The sequence below is a fragment of the Diadema antillarum genome, unplaced genomic scaffold, assembly GCF_040938485.1.
Source record: "Diadema antillarum isolate AM-2024a unplaced genomic scaffold, OU_Dant_1.0 seq00000221_RagTag, whole genome shotgun sequence".
NCBI classification, from domain to species: domain Eukaryota; kingdom Metazoa; phylum Echinodermata; class Echinoidea; order Diadematoida; family Diadematidae; genus Diadema; species Diadema antillarum.
In genome coordinates, this window is record NW_027271275.1 from 135,059 (window position 1) to 154,511 (window position 19,453).

At 36.6% G+C, this 19,453-nt stretch overlaps 1 protein-coding gene across 4 annotated transcripts in view; it reads left to right on the forward strand.

Moving 5' to 3' along the window:
• Positions 1–19,453, forward strand: part of LOC139729161 (voltage-dependent calcium channel subunit alpha-2/delta-1-like) — a 106,490-nt gene that overhangs the window by 16,668 nt on the left and 70,369 nt on the right. For all 4 annotated transcript variants that reach the window (XM_071640089.1, XM_071640090.1, XM_071640091.1 and 1 more), the window contains exon 6: positions 316–447. In XM_071640089.1, the coding sequence (XP_071496190.1) occupies positions 316–447 (132 nt within the window). The remainder of the gene's footprint in view (positions 1–315; positions 448–19,453) is intronic.

Here is a 19,453-nt window from a genome sequence, read left to right on the forward strand (position 1 = left end):
CAGCCTTTTATGTCAGAATGCTGTTATTAATGAAAAGTAGAATGTCAACCACAAAAATTCACGAAATGGAAGCCGTAAAATATGGCGTATGTGGACCCAGAGATATTTTTGAGTCTGATTTGACTCATGATGCATTTATTCACTCATAGTAGAAGTGAGGATTTTAACCCATTGAGGACGGGCTGATTTTGCTACAATGCGCATTTCCTATAGACACCTGCCCGAGTATATTCATGCAGGACATGTCTTCAACGGGTTAAGATTACATTGCCAAATCTTGTTATTTTGGTCTCCTTTCATCCCTTGTTCACGCAGACAAAGTGATCCTGAATGGTATCCAGGCAACTGAAGATGTTGACAGCGTCTTCCTCGAGAACTTTGAGGAGGATCCCCAGCTGTTGTGGCAGTACTTTGGCAGTGCTGATGGCTTTTACCGCTCCTACCCAGGTAAGGCCTCCTTCCCCCCCCCACCACTTTATTCATGTGAGTCAGTGTATTTAAAGCATGATATTAAAGAAATGTGAAGACGAGGCATTCAAGTATCCATCAAACACTTCACTCTTGTAAAGTCTTGTGTACTACTTTACTCTTGTTATGTCTTGTGCTTCTTACTGTAATGCTTTAATTTGACCTTTTCTGTGAACATTTGAGTCGCTGCTAGGTGAATGAGCTGCATGAATGCAGTTCATGATGTTTCATGTTTCAGTGATGTGCAGTTTTAAACTGCAAAAGTTACACTGGAGTCATGATGGTGCCAATATCCTCCGTGGTATTTCCTTCACAGGAAAAGGCTATGACTGAAATGGTCTTTACTGACATGTTGACATTTTGTTATATGAAAGTGAATTGGTCACATTGTTGCTATCCTATCTTGCTCTTTACTTTCAATGTCCAAAGCTTAGGATGTCACATTCTCCCAACAGAACAAAGTGTGGCAGGATTTGATTGATATTGAGTGGTATAGACAATAATGGCCACTGGCCATAACTACACATCAGCAAATAATTGTATCATTAAGACACATAATGACTATAATTACCAATAGCAGTCATTAAAGTATCCAATTAAGAGCCATGTACTATAAAAAGAAGGCAATGTAGACATAGCTGTAAAACACAGATGTCACGGTGATTAAAGTGTGGCTGCTCACTAGAAGCTCTATGTGATAAAACTGTTAGTATGGTAAGCTTTATTTTGATAATAAAGTGTCTATAGGGCTGCAGATAAGTTATAAAAGATGTAAATGCAATATGTCATCGAAGAGAATTGACACTGGAGATACTAGCTGAATTATTGTTACAGAAGACAAGTCTATCAAATCAAATGTGATTAGTGGTGAATGAACAAATATATTAGGATAACAGTGTTTTCCTCTTGATGTTCATTTCAGCACGAAAGCAAACTATAACATTGCAAAGAAAGAATTAAAGAAAGAAAGAAAGAAAATTGGCCAAATCCTGCCTGGGATCTTATTGAAGTTCTAAGGTATACACTGTGAGTGTATGTAAAATGATAATGATAACAATAATGATAATAATAACAATAATAATAATGATAATAATGATAATAATAATGATAATGATAATAATAATAATAATAATAATAATAATAATAATAATAATAATAATGATAATAATAATAATAATAACAAGAACAACAACAACAATGTTCATGCATTCATATATGTCTAAACCTTCATTTTGTCTGATATTGCTCCAATATATCATGCAGGAATTTAATATTTAAAATAGCAATTATAATGGAATTTAACCTGAAAATGTGTCTATTTTTTTACTCATCTTTCAAAGATCTCATTATGACATGGTCTGTACAGGAAGGGCACACAGAGTACAAACATGTAAATTATCATTTTCCCTTCCAAAAGCCTCTACTTGGAGTCTTGGAAAGAGGCCATTTTAAGGGGAAATATGTGACTCTTGGGAATGATTGGAGAGAAAGCAGCATGTAATTTTGTAAAGTGCCATTATGCCATTTCTCGGAAAGAGACAGCTCCCAGTAATAAGCGATCATCATGTGGGAATTTGTCCTTCCCAATTACATCTGACTGGACTTCTGAGGGAGAGAGAAAGGGTGAGAGAGGGGAGAGAGGGAGAGAGAGAGAGAGAGAGTGTGTGTGTGTGTGTGTGAATGTCTGACACTACCTAGTAATGATATTGTAGTATCACATATCACAGTGGAATATTCACTGTATGCTGTATGAGTGACTGCTTGCGAGGCATTGTGTAAATGAAAGGGTATCTGCAGCAAAGCCATGTGCCCTGCATTGCAAGCCTGTGTGACAGTGACCATATTAAATGTCCTATCTGGCCACCTAAAATGTCCTACAGACATTTCAGAGGCAGGCTATTTGTAGAGTTTTATTTATTCACTTCTTCTTCTTCCTCTTTTCTTTCTTTCTTTTTTTTGAGGAAATTAATGGTAGTTTACCATAGCCAATCCTCATACTAATTTGACACTGTGACATGACTGTAAATATGAATAATGTCACAGCATTTCCTTTGATGCATTAAATCTTCTTAAATAGACACATCTATTGAAGTGATTGTTATTAATGGAAGGAATTGTTCATATCTTCTCTTCTTTTTCTTTTTTTTTTGAGAAAGAGGGAGATACAGTGTGCAAGATTACATTAAGTACAATAAAGTATTTTGCATACAGAGATGGTAAAATGTAGCTTTCTTTGCTTATTATGAGCTGCTTGCATTGCATTGTGAGAGCACAAGACCCGTTTGGACCCACTGAATCTGACTTCTAAAGAGCCAGCTTCTCTACCTCACTGAACAATTAAAAAAGAAGGGAATACAAAATAGCTTGCAGAGTGTCATGCTATGCACAGACGATTTTTGTTGATGGATCGCGCATCTTTGTGTGTGTGTGTGTGTGTGTGTGTGTATGTGTGCAGAAAAAGATTTTAGGATTTGTGAGAAAGAGGGTTTAGAGGGTAGGCAATGTATTGTGGGTAATGAACACTGTTATCAAATACCAATTGATATTGCTGTCTCATTGATAAGAATAGTTATGTGGGTGAAACTGTAATCTGTGAGAATCAGTTGTAAGGATTGTTCCACAGATTGGACAAAGTAACCGGGGGGCCAAAAGCTAAAAACAGAGGTCGAGTTGCACTCTCTCTACAAACTAAGTAGACCATGCTTATTTTCAAGTTTTTATTGTAACAAACAACATTCCACTGGTCTACCTCAAAAAATTTGTTGCGAAAGCCTCCAAATCCAAGATGGCGTCCAAGATGGCCGCCATATTTACTGAATTTGTTATTTATATGATAGAATTTGATAGAAACATCAAATTTCAACAAATGTAATGTCATATGAAAGAGAATAAAATTGTCTACAAGTTGATACCATTTTTGTGGGTTATTGTGATAACTGGATTGAGATTTTAAGGAAAAAACACTCATTTTTTGATATTTTTCTGAAAAAAGGAAAATCATGAAAATGCTTGATTCAGCATAAATCAGAGAAAGACTGAAGGATTATCTTGAAACGTTTCAAGAATTTTGTTTGACATATAATTAATATTTTGAGAAAATTAGGGGTTAGTACCAATTTTGGTTCAGAAGATATATTGTCTCAAACTTGAAAACTCACTACGTAAGAATGGCCACTTTAGTTGTGACCAAGACCTTGTTGGTCATAAAAAGGTCTGCGCGCCAAGACTACTACACGCACCACCGGCACTGGCGCTGGTAGCAGCACCAGTAGTGCGTGTAGTAGTCTTGGCAAATGCAGACTTTTTCTTTGACAAACAAGGGTTTGTGCCTGCAAACTAACTTTTCATATCAAGTGGTAGCTCAGGTGATACTGATCGCTATTATTTCAAAGTAGATTGTTCTGAAGCAGATGAGATGAAGCAAACAAAATTTCAAATAGAGGTAGTAGCTTGAAACTTGGCACCAATCTTGTTATAAATAGTTTAAGACACAATTTAGATCAACCGCTCAAAAAAAAAAATCAAGATGACAGCCATCAAAGTTGACATAGTGTATTGCGCCAAATTAAATGTATTATTTCGATTTTGATACAATTTTGTCTGTTGTGATATCTTAAACCGTCTTAGGTTTTTATGGACACATTTTTAAAACCAGTGATATTCTACTCTCCGAAAAAGAAAAAACAAGGAAAAGTAGAAATTACGCAGTGCGTAACATATGTCCCCGCCGGAAGTAGCATTTTGTAACAAAATGTGCAATATAGGTAAAAAATCAAGGTCAAAGGTCAAAGAAGTCAAAGGTCAAAATTCTGTGTAGAAGTTTTGAAGCCCTCACCTAGTGCCATCACATAAAGCAAATGGAATCGAAATTGGGTTAGAAATGGCGAAGGAGTAGCATTTTGTAGCCAATGTACAATATAGGTCAAAAATCAAGGTCAAAGGTCAAAGAAGACAAAGGTCAAAATTCTGTGTAGAAGTTTTGAAGCCCTCACCTAGTGCTATCACATAAAGCAAACGGAATCGAAATCGGGTTAGAAATGGCGAAGGAGTAGCATTCTGTAGCAAAATGCACAATATAGGTCAAAAATCAAGGTCAAAGGTCAAAGAAGTCAAAGGTCAAAATTCTGTGTAGAAGTTTTGAAGCCCTCAACTAGTGCCATCATATAAAGCAAACGGAATCGAAATCGGGTTAAAAATGGCGAAGGAGTAGCATTTCGTAGCAAAATGTACAATATAGGTCAAAAATCAAGGTCAAAGGTCAAAGAAGTCAAAGGTCAAAATTCTGTGTAGAAGTTTTGAAGCCCTCACCTAGTGCCATCACATAAAGCAAACGGAATCGAAATCGGGTTAGAAATGGCGAAGGAGTAGCATTTTGTAGCAAAATGTACAATATAGGTCAAAAAATCAAGGTCAAAGGTCAAAGAAGTCAAAGGTCAAAATTCTGTGTAGAAGTTTTGAAGCCCTCACCTAGCGCCATCACATAAAGCAAACGGAATCGAAATCGGGTTAGAAATGGCGAAGGAGTAGCATTTTGTAGCAAAATGTACAATATAGGTCAAAGGTCAAGGTCAAAGGTCACGACTGAAATTCTGTGTAGAAGTTTCAAAGCTCCCATGTAGTGCTATCATATAAAGCAAACAGAATCAAAATTGGCTCATAAATGACAGAGAAGTAGCAAATTGAAGATTTTGATCACACACGGACGCACACACGGACACACGGACACACGGACACACGGACGGACGGACGGACAGACGGACGGACACACGGACACACACACGTACGGAGCCCGTTTCATAGTCCCCTGCTCGAACTCGTTCGGCGGGGACAACAAATCGAGTGGAAGTTTTTACTTTTGATGTGAGGAGTGAATAACAGAAAACGGTGAATTTAGAGTGAAATTGGAGTGACTTTTGAGTGAAAATGTTCATTTTCACTCATTTTAGTGGGACCTTAGGCCGGGCTCCACACTAACTTTTATTTTTGGTGGCCCAAAGGCAAATATCCGACCTTTTTTGGTGGCCCGATCAGGCCACCAAATTCTTCATTTCTGACATTTTGGTGGCCCGACATGCGTTTTTGGTGGCCCCTGGCCACCGGACCAACGTTTGTGTCGAGCCCTGCCTTTGAATAGGGATCACTCGTCACTCTTCGAGTGATCCCCGAGGTCACTCTAAAATAAATGAAAACGAACATTTTCACTCTCGAGTGATCCTGATATCTAATATGGGAAAGCATCTAACAATGGCATAAGTTCAGATCAATTGTGACATTATGACCCACATGAAATCAGCCCCAAAACAATGTAAGAAAAATCTGATAACAGTAAATACAGTTTCAGCATGCTTATTTGTAAATGTGAATATACAGCACGAATAATCAATTTGGAAAATTTTATTCGAACAATATAGTGAAAAGTAATTTCGCACAACACATTTAAGAGCAAAGTTGATAAATTGCCGCCATGTCAGATTTTTTTTTTTTTTTTTTGAGGGGTCGGATCAGAAGGGCTTTCAAGGACATCTACGGATCAGACATTATTACACATACCATCATCATTCACGTTTCTACAACAGCAGAGTAACATACAAGTAAAAAAGCATATAGTATCTTTGATACAGAAGCATTTCTTTTTTTATCAAAGATTGGGCTTTACCCAAACACTGGAATGAGCTCTACCCCCCCCCCCCCAAAAAAAAGACCCTCAATATGGTTTACATTAGTACAATATCGTTCGGATGTATAGAAACATGTAATAGACAGAAAGATAAGAAGATTAAAAATATATATCAAATTATAAGTTATAAGTTGAGATTTAACTTTGACGCAACACACTTAAGGTATTGTTTGCCATTGGGAGAGATATCACATTCGATTTATATGTGCAGGTTAGCTGTATTACAAAACATTCTACCATGTAAAAAAATCATAATAAAGCCTAAAACATACGAAGATATCACCATTTCTTTTCAAGAAACCATAACCATGATAACTGTTAACAATTTAGTATTTGAATTCGAATTTGAATTTGAATTATATATAAGAAATATTCTTATCAGATCTATTTAGTACATCTAACAATATTTAGCATTAAATATACTGATTTAAGCTTGTACATTACTTGTTCTATCCCTAACTCACAGTTTAGAACTAGCTTGAGGAATTAAGTAAAGCTGGGTTTTTGTTTTACGTGCACTAATGGTAAATAATGCCTTGAACGACAACCTCGATTAATTACCGCCATCTTGAATTTTGTGTGGATACTGTTTTTATCGCTAATTATTACACATTGGAAAAATTTGTGCCAAATTCCAAGCTCCTATCTCTTTTTGAAAAATACTTTCTGTTCAATCTTATCTGCCTCAGAACAATCTAGTATGATGAAATGCTACAGTAATAGCGACCAGCGTCACCTACCACTTGGCATGAAAAGTTAGTTTGCAGGTACTTGCAAGTCACTAGACCATTACAGTATTACATGTGATCATGTAAACACATTGTATGCAAAATTCATAATGCATGAATATAATTTTTTCAAGTTTTAGATGTTAACTTGTCAACAGTGTATGATATTGCCCGTAATTCCAGAAATATGAGTTATGTCTCAATCTCAATCGCAGGTTTCAAATAATTCTTCAGTTCTTATTTGATAAATACTAAATCATGCATTTTTACATTTCTTCATTTTTTTCAAAAGAATATAAAAATATTGATTCCCCCCGAAAAAAAAAGAGAGAAGCAAACAACCACCCCCCCCCCCACTATTTATCACAACACACAGCTAAAGTGGTATCAACTTTTAGAAAGTTTTGCTCTCCTTCATATGACATCAAATTTGTTGCAATCTAATGTCTCTATCAAATTTTATGTTTGAAATGTTAAATTCAATAAAAATGGTGGCCCTATTGGACCGCATCTGTACTTTGGAGGTTTTTGCAACAAATCTACTGAGGTGTACTTACGGAACATTGCTTAGTATGCTTAATATTATGTATGGTTTTGTTTATAGAGAGAGTGGAACTCGAAAAGTAAGCACGATCTTGGATTTGACCCTCTGTGACGTCTTTGGAAACAGATGCGTGCAAATACATATTATGTAAAATGGGATTTCAAGTTTGAGACATTATAACTCCTGAACCAAATACAATACTGACCTCCAAATATTGATTATATGGGAAAGATTTTAATTTCTGCATGGTTTTCATAAACATTTTTGATTAAATTTTTTGTAACTTTTTAGAGAAATATTCATGGTGCATTCTGAAAAATGTCTCCATAAAAACCTAAGATGGTTTGAAATAGCATTAAAATGTTCAGAGTATATAAAAACCATGTAAATAGAAACCAAAACAGACAAAATTGTATGAAAATCGAAATGGTACATTTACTTTGGCGCAATACACTATGTCAGCTTTGATGGCCTGCAATCTTGAATTTTTTGAGTGATTGATCCAAATTTTGTTTTAAACTTTCTATAGCAAGGTTATTTCAAGCTTCTACCTCTATTTGAAAGATATTTTTTCCTTCATCTCATCTGCTTCAGAACAATCTACTTTGAAATAATAGCAATCAGCGTCACCTGAGCTACCACTTGGTATGAAAAGTTAGTTTGCAGGCACAAACCCTTGTTTGTCAAAGAAAAAGTCTGCGTTTGCCAAGACTACTACACGCACCACTGGCACTGCTACAAGCGCCAGTGCCAGTGGTGCGTGTAGTAGTCTTGGCGCGCGCAGGCTTTTTTTACGACCAACAATGTCTTGTCACAACTAAAGTGGCCATTTTTACATAGTGAGTTTTCAAGTTTGAGACATTATAACTCCTGAACCGAAAACGGTACTGACCCCTAATTTTCTCCGAATATGAATTATATGTCAAACAAAATTCTTGAGATGTTTCAAGATAATCCTTCAGTCTTTCTCTGATTTATGCTGAATCAAGCATTTTCATGATTTTCCTTTTTTCAGAAAAATATCAAAGAATGAGTGTTTTTTCCTTAAAATCTCAATCCAGTTATCACAATAACCCACAAAAATGGTATCAACTTGTAGACAATCTTATTCTCTTTCATATGACATCAAATTTGTTGAAATCTGATGTTTCAATCAAATTCTATCTTTCAAATAACAAATTCAGTAAATATGGCGGCCATCTTGGACGCCATCTTGGATTTGGAGGCTTTCGCAACAAATTTTTTGAGGTAGACCAGTGGAATGTTGTTTGTTACAATAAAAACTTGAAAATAAGCATGGTCTACTTAGTTTGTAGAGAGAGTGCAACTCACTCGTTAAGTAAGCGACTTTTTGGGGTTTGGCCCTCCGGTTAAAGGTCTAACTCTTGGTTCTTTAGTTCTGCCATTTTCAAAGAGGACACTCAAAGTAAACACACTTGAACTGCCCCAAGAACAGGAGAGTGCTTACAGTCAAATATGAACAGGTCTTTATCCAGTTACTCACTTTTTACATCTGCCACACTCTATCTCTTTCAGCTGGGCCATACATAGATGGCTTATATGACGCCCGTTTGCGGAAATGGTAAATTTGATTTGGTTTTGAATGAGCCTGATCATCTGGTTGTTCACAAGAGACAGCTAGATGGTAGTCATGATTTATCGTTTGTTGCCCAGACGTTGTTGTTTGCACTTGTCAATCTTTTACCTTTCTTTGTACTAACATCACCATAACCATTAATACAAAGAGAAACAGTTTTATGTATGGTCAATCAGGAAGTGATTGACTGTCTAGTGGTGTTTGTCAGTGGTCTTTATTTTTTTTTCCTCCTCTCATGTTTGATTAATATGAGAAACTTGAGAGCACAGTTAGTTGATATCATTTTCATCAAAGCACTTTATTGGATTCATTTTTTTTTTGAGGGGGATCAAAGTTTAATATTGTTGTTAACTTTGTTGCAAGGGGTTAAAATGTGAATCTGCAATACAGAATAAAGCTTTGCTAATATACAGCAACTTCTTGCAGAAGTGATGGAAGACTTGCCCCCTTTCATTTCCCCTTCCTTGCTCCCCCCCCAAAAAAGGTGTTTTTTTTTCAACCAAGAGGGATATGCATTAGTTCTGATGATGATGAATAAGTTGAATTTGTGTTATTAACTATCCCAGAAGTTTTGCATAAAGCAACAATGCAGCAAAGTTTAGACACATGCAAAAAGTTAAAAGCAAGCATGTGGCTTTTTTCAATGTCATCTTCAAAATTCCAGCTGCTAAGAGAGACAGGCTGCAAATCAAAAATTGAACCTAGTCCTCAGTGCAGCATGAAAACTTTATACTCACCTGCTATGCATATTGGCTTGGTTTTAAAGCAATAAAAGAGTATGAAACTAAATATTCAGGAACTAATCCCGGCATGAATTCAGCCATTTTGTTTTCCCCACCTGTTGGGTCACATGCGTGAGACCAATCTGATGCAAAGATAGAGAGTAAAATCTGGCAGTCCTGTCTGAGCATTGTGTACCTAATTATAGTTAAATGATTGCTGTGTTGTGCGTGTGTGTGTGAATTTCAATGTCTTTTTGACATTTTTTAGACTTATGGTGACCATTCTTTCCGCATCCATTCATCACAATGCTGATTTCAGTGTACATTGCATTTATCATCCAAAGTCAACTACTGTCTGGTTTCATCAGCTCTCCATTATCAGACCCAGGCTGGTTTATAGATGCGTATATATGTATATTACACGGTAATTGTCATGAATTTTGCAAGTCAACAGTTATCTCTAAAGTATAAGGGGAAAATATGTGTCATTCACAAATTTATACATGGTACATCAGCTATTCATTCTGATACTGATGTAGGTATACTGTACATTGCGTTCATCCAGCTCAGCTTGTCATGATGTGATATGCTCTCTTATATATTCTCACAGTTGAACACAGGACTGGGCATGGGTTTTCAGATGCTGTGCCATAATTTGCATGGTGGTTGTATTTTCTGAAATTTTGCTAGTCAACGAAGTGTTTGCAAAATACATTGTACAAAAAGCAACAAAGTGTTGTTGCTGCTAGCACAAATGTAATTTGTGTTATCTCCGAGAATGTAAAATGCTAAGTTTGCATCTTGAAGAGAGATGATTCATACAATGTATTCCTTATTCTGTCACTCAATCATGAATTCAAACACTCCCGAGATTGTCTGACATGTCCTAATTTGCAAAATATCTTCTTTGTCTTTTGTAGAATAAGAACTTCTTTAAGACTCCACTATATTATTATCATATTCATGAAATGTATGGCCTATTGGTACATTACGGCACATTTATTGGAAAATTACATTCATCATCTGGGACATACCTCCTTCATGGAACATGTGAACTTTTAAGACATAGAAAAAAGGAAAGGATAACGGTGTACTTTGCAAAGGGCAATGGAATCGAGAAATATCTCCATGCATGTATTACTCTTCTTGCATTGTGAGGTTACTTGAATATCTATATGCATTCATTATTCCAAGGTGTTCAATTATTCCAACATGCTGACCCCAATCTTTTTTCCTGGCAAACCTCTTGGTGGAATGATGATATTACAGCAGGAAATCATTTTTTTGTTGTATCTGAATATTGCAGTAATGAAGAGCTTCACAACGCTTTTATTGCCCAAACACGCACCCATGCACACATTCATTTACAAGTTTATTATATGCATGTGTCCTCTATATTTAAAGTAAAGAACACGATGCTAATGTGAACGTACCTAGCAGGTATGTCTCATACACATGCAGCAGAAAATGCTTGATATTCTTATACCTATTTTTATGACACATGTTGTATATCATTTTGGATGCACCCTGCCTTCAACTGCTCGCATCATTTATAAAGGTCAAATACTGTATACGCCATATATTTCGCGAGTCTAAATTTTCACGAATCGGAACTTCCCGACGATTGCGCGAGTGGCTAAATTCGCGATCGTGGAGTCCTGTACTGAATGGAGAAATGTATACGTACGTTACTCATAGCTTTATCAGAGTCAATATTTTCACATGTCTTTAATTTCGCGAATAGCACCTAACTCGCGAAATTCGTGAAAATAAAAACCTCGCAAAATATTCGCCGTATACGCTATTTTTCTCCAACTATCGAATGCAATTGCCACCGTTACAATTGTAGAAGTGAGTTTTTTTTCTTTTATGTTAAAGAAGGTTATGAAAATATTTATAACAGCAGCAACAGCAGTAAAGAAGAGAAAGTAATGAGGCAGTTTCACTGGTTTTTGGTTCAAGTGACAAAACCAGATGAACCTGCTGAAGAAATTATGATTCAATAATTACATAATGCACAATACATTTTTCTGTTTTGGCTAAAGGAATACAGGAACAAAAACAATAACAGTAGCAACAAAAACAAAACCACAAACAAAACACTACACTTACCTAACACAGAATGATATTCCACCGAAATCCAGCGCTGACTTTATTTCCTCGCAGTGGAGCTGCACCTCATACGTCATGTATTCATGCAAGATGACTGTCATCAATATACTAAAAAAAAAACCCACCAAAGCAACAGTTCCATTGAAATCATACATGCAATAGAAATGTTACAGAGTATTACATTTTAACACAGTGATGTCTGTAGCACAGACATATGAAAATTCTCCAGTAGATTTTTACTCTATAAAAAGATACCATAAGACATGCCTTTGGATGAATTGCTAATCAGCAGCAATCCTATTCCCCTTAAAAATGTGTTTTTGTTTTGGTATGACATAGCAATTCTACAATTATTAGAAGGAAGTGATCAGTAGTGAATTCTTCTTCATTCGATTTGAAATATTAGAAATTCTATAGGAAAGACTTTTGCACTGGCTTACAGGAAACTTGTTACGTGATGACATGACCACATTATAACTGTCGTGCAAAAACATAAATAACCTTTCAGATTTTTTTTTTACCTTAAGTTTCATACTTCATGTATGACATCAGTGATCCCGATGATGCTTCTTGTGTCATGTTCTGTCTAACAGTATATTATTGTGTTTCATTTGTTCGATTTATTGCAATGGACTTGATCGCATAGTGGATCGACTAATAGTTTTAACCTGTTGAGGATGGGCTGATTTTGCTGCAAAATGCATTTCCTGTAGACATTGCCCAAGTATACTCTGGACTCATCGTCAACGGATTAAGGGGGACTGGGATGGGTGGATATTGACAGCTGTACGTGAGGCGTGGTGACAGAGTTTGCCTCTGAAAGAAAATGTGACAACTGTGCTCCTGCTTAATGAGGATGGGGGAAGAACTTTTTTGGAATTTTTTTGTAATTTTCATATATTGTAGACCACGGTGTGTTTGTAGACTTACAGACTGGCACAAATGTTTGATAACCTTTCTCTCTCTCTCTCTCTCTCTATCTAGTATATATATATCTTTCTATCTTTCTCTCACTTTCTTGCCTTGTCAACCGTGAGTTGTTTTGAATATCAGTCAAAGAAATCCGCCAGTTGTCTGTAATGTCTTCTTTGCACTGCCTCCTGTCAAATAAATCCTTGGGTTATATTGTCGTGTATCCTTCAGTATGTATCTTTCTCACTGTTTAGTAAATGCATTGCCTTGGGTATTCTTCAAGGCATCTTGTGTCAAGTTTTTTTGTTGTTTTTTTCAGGTGTTTTGAATCCCACTCAAATATGTCAGACCTCATGGTCATTATGGAAACTATTTCATTTTTTGAAAGAAATTTTTCCCCATAGCAGGCCTCTGGTGAATTATTGTCTTTCTTCTGGTATAAATGTATGTCACTGATGGTCTCTGCATCTTTAATCACAAAACTTGGAGAGCCTTTATGCCATGGTCAGTGGCCCTAATTTTTGGTCAAATTTCAGATTCATCTATTAAATCAAATGGCATGATTTATATGCCAAATATTTTGAGAGATCTTTACTTTTGCAAATTTCATGAGTGAATGCTATTGATGAATTAAAAAACATGCGAAAATAGTATGATCCCAACATGAATGCTTGGTAGCATGCATGCATATACTTCTCTGTTTAATACTGTATTCCACATTCACAAATTTTCAACTTCAGACTTGCTAAATATGTATGTCGTATACAGTACTCATCTTGTGCTCCAATAAGTATAGAGCACCAAAGAGCACCTTGTTGATCTGTTACCAAGTGCTGATAGTGTTTCGTATGTAATCCATAGCAAACATCAGCTGGAGATTTCACACGCACTTGTATCTCGGGACGAAATATCAGCTGGTATTATTCAAAGTTCACAGACATTGCTAATCTCAGCCTTTGGATGCTGTTTGAAGTGATGGTATTTGAATGTTCATGGTGGTCTGAGTAAATTTCTTCAAGAGACATTGGCCATGGCAGTTCACCTGCTATTTATAGCTTTCCATCCAATTTAATACACACATTATGCGTATTGTCTATTATGTATGTTTGTATGTGTGAGAGATATCATGGTGTCAGGGCTCTGCATCATGTTCATGTATCATGTGCTATTACTTCGTTTCTTCCTCCTAAATATGCTCCCTCTCATTGTAGCTCGTCAGTCCGATGGTGATGATGTTTCTTTTACCTATGATGCCAGAACAAGGCCATGGTAAAAAAAAAATAACAATAATAAAAATAATAAAAAATAATAAGAAAACAAACATAAGTATGTTTGTATATTGACGGGTGGTTCAAGTTTCACCAGCTATTTAAAATCCAACCCTCTCCCCCCTCCATCTTCCATTTTTAATTCTGACCTTCCCTCTCTCTAGAAAAGCATCAGTTGATACATACAGCTTGGTGTGTGTGGGTGTGTGTTTCTCTCTGTCCTCCTGGGCCACCCATGTGCTGCACTAAAACCTTAAAGATTGATGTGGTTATTGTAGCTGTTTGAAGGTTGTGGGGGCTCTTGCTGAATGTGCAGACTTAACATGAATGCATTTAAATGAGAGGAATTTCTATTTTTCCGACAAAGCAAACCTTTTCAGAGCAAAATTTTTTTGATGGAAGATAATGAAATGTACAGAAATGACAAACAAATGTATATATAATTTGCCATCAAATTTTGATCAGACAAGGGTCTATTGACTAGTAGAATTCATACTAATTATGTCAATTCAGTTTGATTATACTTTATTTCCATCCAAGAAAATATGATACATCAGGCAAACTGTTATTTCTTTTGCCAAATTATATTGTTTAACATTTTGTGAGAAACACAAGTCAATATGATACAAAATATATATACAAATGAATGTATAATGAGAGAAACAGTGCATACGTTGCAGTGGTAACAAAAAGTAAATACAGTGATGGAAAAGAGTGATGTACTGAAAAGTAGAGATTGAAAGGAATAGATCTTTCAAAAAAAATCTGCCAGTAACATCCAAAATGTATTTACTGTATGAGAACATTTGATAACTGAAATATATGATGTAGGTAATATAAAAGCATTTTGTGAATAATTATTGATAGTACTTGATGTAAGGTACATATTAGGTAGTGCAAACTTGAAATAAGATATCAATATCTTGGCACAGATACTACAATACAGAGATTGATCAGCAGAAAATGTGCCATTGATTGCAAGGTGATTTGTATTGTAGGGTTTTTTTTTTCATCAAAAACTTTGAAGAAGATTATACTGTAAAAGGGGAAATTTTCGCGGTGTTGAAATTTTCACGCATTTCGCGCAATCGGAAACCAGCGCAAAAATAAGAGCACACAAATATTTTTGCTCACTATACGTTTCAGTAGTTCGTGTCTTGATTCCGCGGAATTAAAAACCCGCGAAACTCATCTTACCCGGCTGAGCGAGAAAAATTACTCATGCGAAAATGTCCACTTTTACAGTAGGCTTGAAACAAGTGCCGTATGAGAATTCTGTAACATAACTTTCCAAAAACCCCTGTCGGCTAGGGCACATTGCAACACCTACTAGAGAAAAAGAGAACCAATAACGACAGGGGGAGATTCGACTGACCAACAGAAAAAACACTCGACATAGAGTTGACACAATTGATCAAGCCACTTGTATGAAAATATCTATTTTGGTTCAAGTAAGTATAGTTTTAATTTCTGTTAGGTGTTTGAAAAAGAATTATGGTAAAACTGTGCTCACTGACCTGCTTAGTGATTTTCAATGAATGGACAAACATAAACTGAGTACTCAAGCACACAAAAGTTATGATAGTTAAATGCTGAAGTTTTTTATACATACATGTATGTATGCCTATGACCAAAATCATGCCACTGAACAACTGGCCAAATGAACATATTCTGACACTACATGGTTTAATATTCTGTACGAGCTGAAATTTTCAAGGTGGTTTTATTTTCGCGAATTTCGCGAATCGCCTTTGAACCACGAAAATAACAACACGCGAAAATAACAACGCATGGATAACTAAGTTCAGTTAGACCCTCGCTTCCGTGAAATTAACAACACGCGAAAATGTCCGCCAAGTAGCAATTCGCGAAAATATCTGCACGCAAAAATTTCAGCTCGTACAGTTGAATTGTATGATATGTCTAGTTGCCACATTCATGTTTTCAAAACAGGTACATTGTAGCATTCTTACTTAATCACAGTAAATTTGTAGCTTTATACATGATTATGCAATCCTATACACAATAACAGAACCTCTGGTGGTAGTGACGACAATGAGCTTTTTTTTTTTTTTTTTTTTTTTGCCAATCTGGAAACACGCTCAGCTATATAGTGCATGCTAACCTCTGTGGTCTGGCATCTTAAAAATCATGATTTGTATTGCATAATATACACATATCAGGTTTGCTCAGGGTTGTGACAGATTTGATACAGAGGCATACTGTAGAAATCATTTAACCCTCCTTTCCAATACTGCCTTCTGCTGACATTTTGTTTATACACCCCTATTCCCTCTCCTCCGACATTTCTTTCCATAAGGATTGACTTGAATTGAGTTGATGTGATTTATTGACTGAAAATAGCAGCCCAGAGGCTGAAATACATTCTGTTTTTTCAGGATACTAATGTGGTGGTCTCTTGTCCTTCCAGAGGTCCTGGAGACAAAATTGAGACAGTGGAGTCTTGATCATGAAGTGAAGATGACCTGCTTGTTAGTTCCTGGATGTGGGGTGTGATTAACTTCATTAGTCAAGCTGAGGGAGTTTATAGTTTGTAGCAGTAAAGGTCATCTCTACAAACTGGTACAACCCCCCCCCCTCGATTTCTTGCTGCATTATGGTACCAGGACCCCTTAACATTTCTTCTCCTGATAACATGCAATATACCCCAATAATAAACGCGTACCTCCTCTCTAGCTTTGCATATTCTGACGTGAATAAGGTGATCGCTTTGTGTGTGCATCATAAGAGGTGAAGTAGAGTACGCAGAGTCTTTTTTTTTTGCCTGATTTCTTGCTGCGTTGTGGTACCAGATCCCTTAACATCTCTTCTCCTGATAGCGTGCAATATACCCAATTAATGAATGTGTACCACCCCTCTAGCTTTGTGTTCTCTGATGCGAGTAAGGCATCACATTGTGTGTGGATCATACGAGGCAAATTTAGTACACTGAGTCCCACGTGTCATTCAGAGAAGCATCGGTTTGCCCATCAAGAGCGCCAAGGTTAAATCTGATATTTGTGTGCTAATGGTTGTAGGGCAGTGCTTTTAAGTATTACGACACTTGCGCCACTAAGGTGTGTCATTATTTTGCATAATATGTGGCATTATTTTGCGTAATATATATAATATATCAGCATTAATATACCATGCTCAAATAGACATTTTGCTGCAATAGTATCAGCGGTCACATTCTGTAGATACACATGTTTGATGTGTAGTTGTGAACATATATTATGCAGGGATTGTATTCACTAAGCATTTGGTATTAAAACTGACCACCTGTTTGGGTTTGCTGTGATTGTTGATGCTGACTACAACAAAATAACCACATCCGGTTTTTTGTTTTAATCAGGATAAGTGGTTGATCTCATCACCCTTCTTATCTAATCTGTTGTTTGTGGTGTTTAGAAATAACTTTATTAAGCTAATACCAGCTACTTTGCTCTTCACTCTTCCTTCATATAATCAAGTGTGTGCAGAGGACAGCTCTAAATATTTCATCAGGCTTAGATGTGAAACTAATACTTTGACATTGTATTTATTCCCCCACTAATGCATGTGCGTAACATTCATTGATTATAAAAAAAAAACAACAGCAACAAACATCCAACATTTACCTCTCTACTTTTTCAGTGGATATGATATGTTTTTTATTTCCACTTTACACTTGAATGTTGATTCATTTGGCATCTGTTCGCATCATGTTTTTGATACTGGGTTTTCTTTAAACTGCAAGACATGATACAATGTAAATGACCATTTCTGGTATGCATGACAGAGAAGTATGACAACTTTCAATGCATGTTGAATGCACTTTTGGAGATTCGACAATACCTTTTCAAACCATAGGGACCGATAGACAGTTACTTTTTTTTCTTCTGACTACATGCCTTTCATTTGAAGAAATATGCACATGCCCCATTTATGGTCACATGTATTGTATATATATGTGATGTAACACAAGATATACTGATGAAGAGTAATGGATATTCTTGCAGTTGTTTGTGATTGTATTTATGCTCATTCAAGTTTTTGTCAGATTAACTCCTCGCTCCCCAGTTGATGCTTTGTAAAAATGTATGGTTTGGAGAGACAGTGGGGCTGCCATGAGGGTCTTAATAATGACAAATTTTAATGAAAAAGACATTGAATTCCTCCTTGATAAACTGCAATCTGGAGGAAAATAAGTTTTTTTGAAGACACAAAAATATAAAACATTATAGCTTGCAGGAGGAGACAACCATCTCTATTGAAGTATATATGTTTCACCAATGTTGTATCAATGCTATTCCATATTAATACCTCACGCTCATCTTAAAATGCTTTCCTTTATCTTGCCTACATGTATATGTCAAGTCACCATTGGGGTCCTGTTGCAAATGACTCTAGTTCAGTGAATCTAATGCAATTTGGCCTATGTAAAACAGCCAAATAGAATGATGCATTCAGAGATTTGTGCTTGATTTTGTGGACTGCAGTCACTTGCAGATACTTCACCCATTGAGGCCTATGTACGTTCCTGTTACGACCAAAATCACACTGAGAATGATAGCATAAAAGAACCAATCAATTAATGTTCAGGCGGTTTATCAACAGTGATATTTTGGGTACAGACAGTGATCAATAGAAACAATTATAAATCAGAAATGGAATCATGTACATGCTTACAGTCAAATCTGAAATCACAAGGTCCCTGCAATCCCCTTGAAATGTCCTATTAAAGATGATGTTCGATGCACAGATGAATGATCCTTGAGGTTATGGTGATCCAAGGTAAAATCCAAGGTATCAATCCACAGTGACATGTGTAGAATCCAGACGTTATGACAACCGCGTCCAGTCGACGGGTGAGTGATAATCCAGCAAATAATATCCAGCTAGGAATCCAGCCCGTCACAGCTTTGACGTAGCGATGTCCACTGACATGAGAATGGAGTCTGTCACCAATATAGGCGAATCAATTCTCTGCAGGCAAAATGTCTCCCCTAAATCGCTGCCAACAGGTAACTTGTGAGCAATCCTCAAGATCTCACCACGGTAACTGGGAGGGACAACAACTTGACAGACCACCGTCCAATCCTCATCAGCTGGCCTATGGGGAGGTCTCCACTTCCTCATCAAAATGCCATCTTTGACATAATAGCACTCAGGGACCCTTTCAGCCTCAGCCTCAGAACACGCCGTCTGAGACAAGCCTTTCAACTCAGAGTCTGCCTGCTGTGCTTCAGCCAAGGAAGACTTGCTAAACAGCCCATCACTGTTAGCCTTGGAGCCTAATACAGCAACCCCATCATTCAAATCCTTGAAAAAGATTTCTGCCAACCAAACACCGGAATTCTCCTCCACATCAACAGAATCCGCATCATCTTGAACAGCTCTATGAGCCTGAGGCCTAGTCACAACACAATCTGGGAAAATCCCA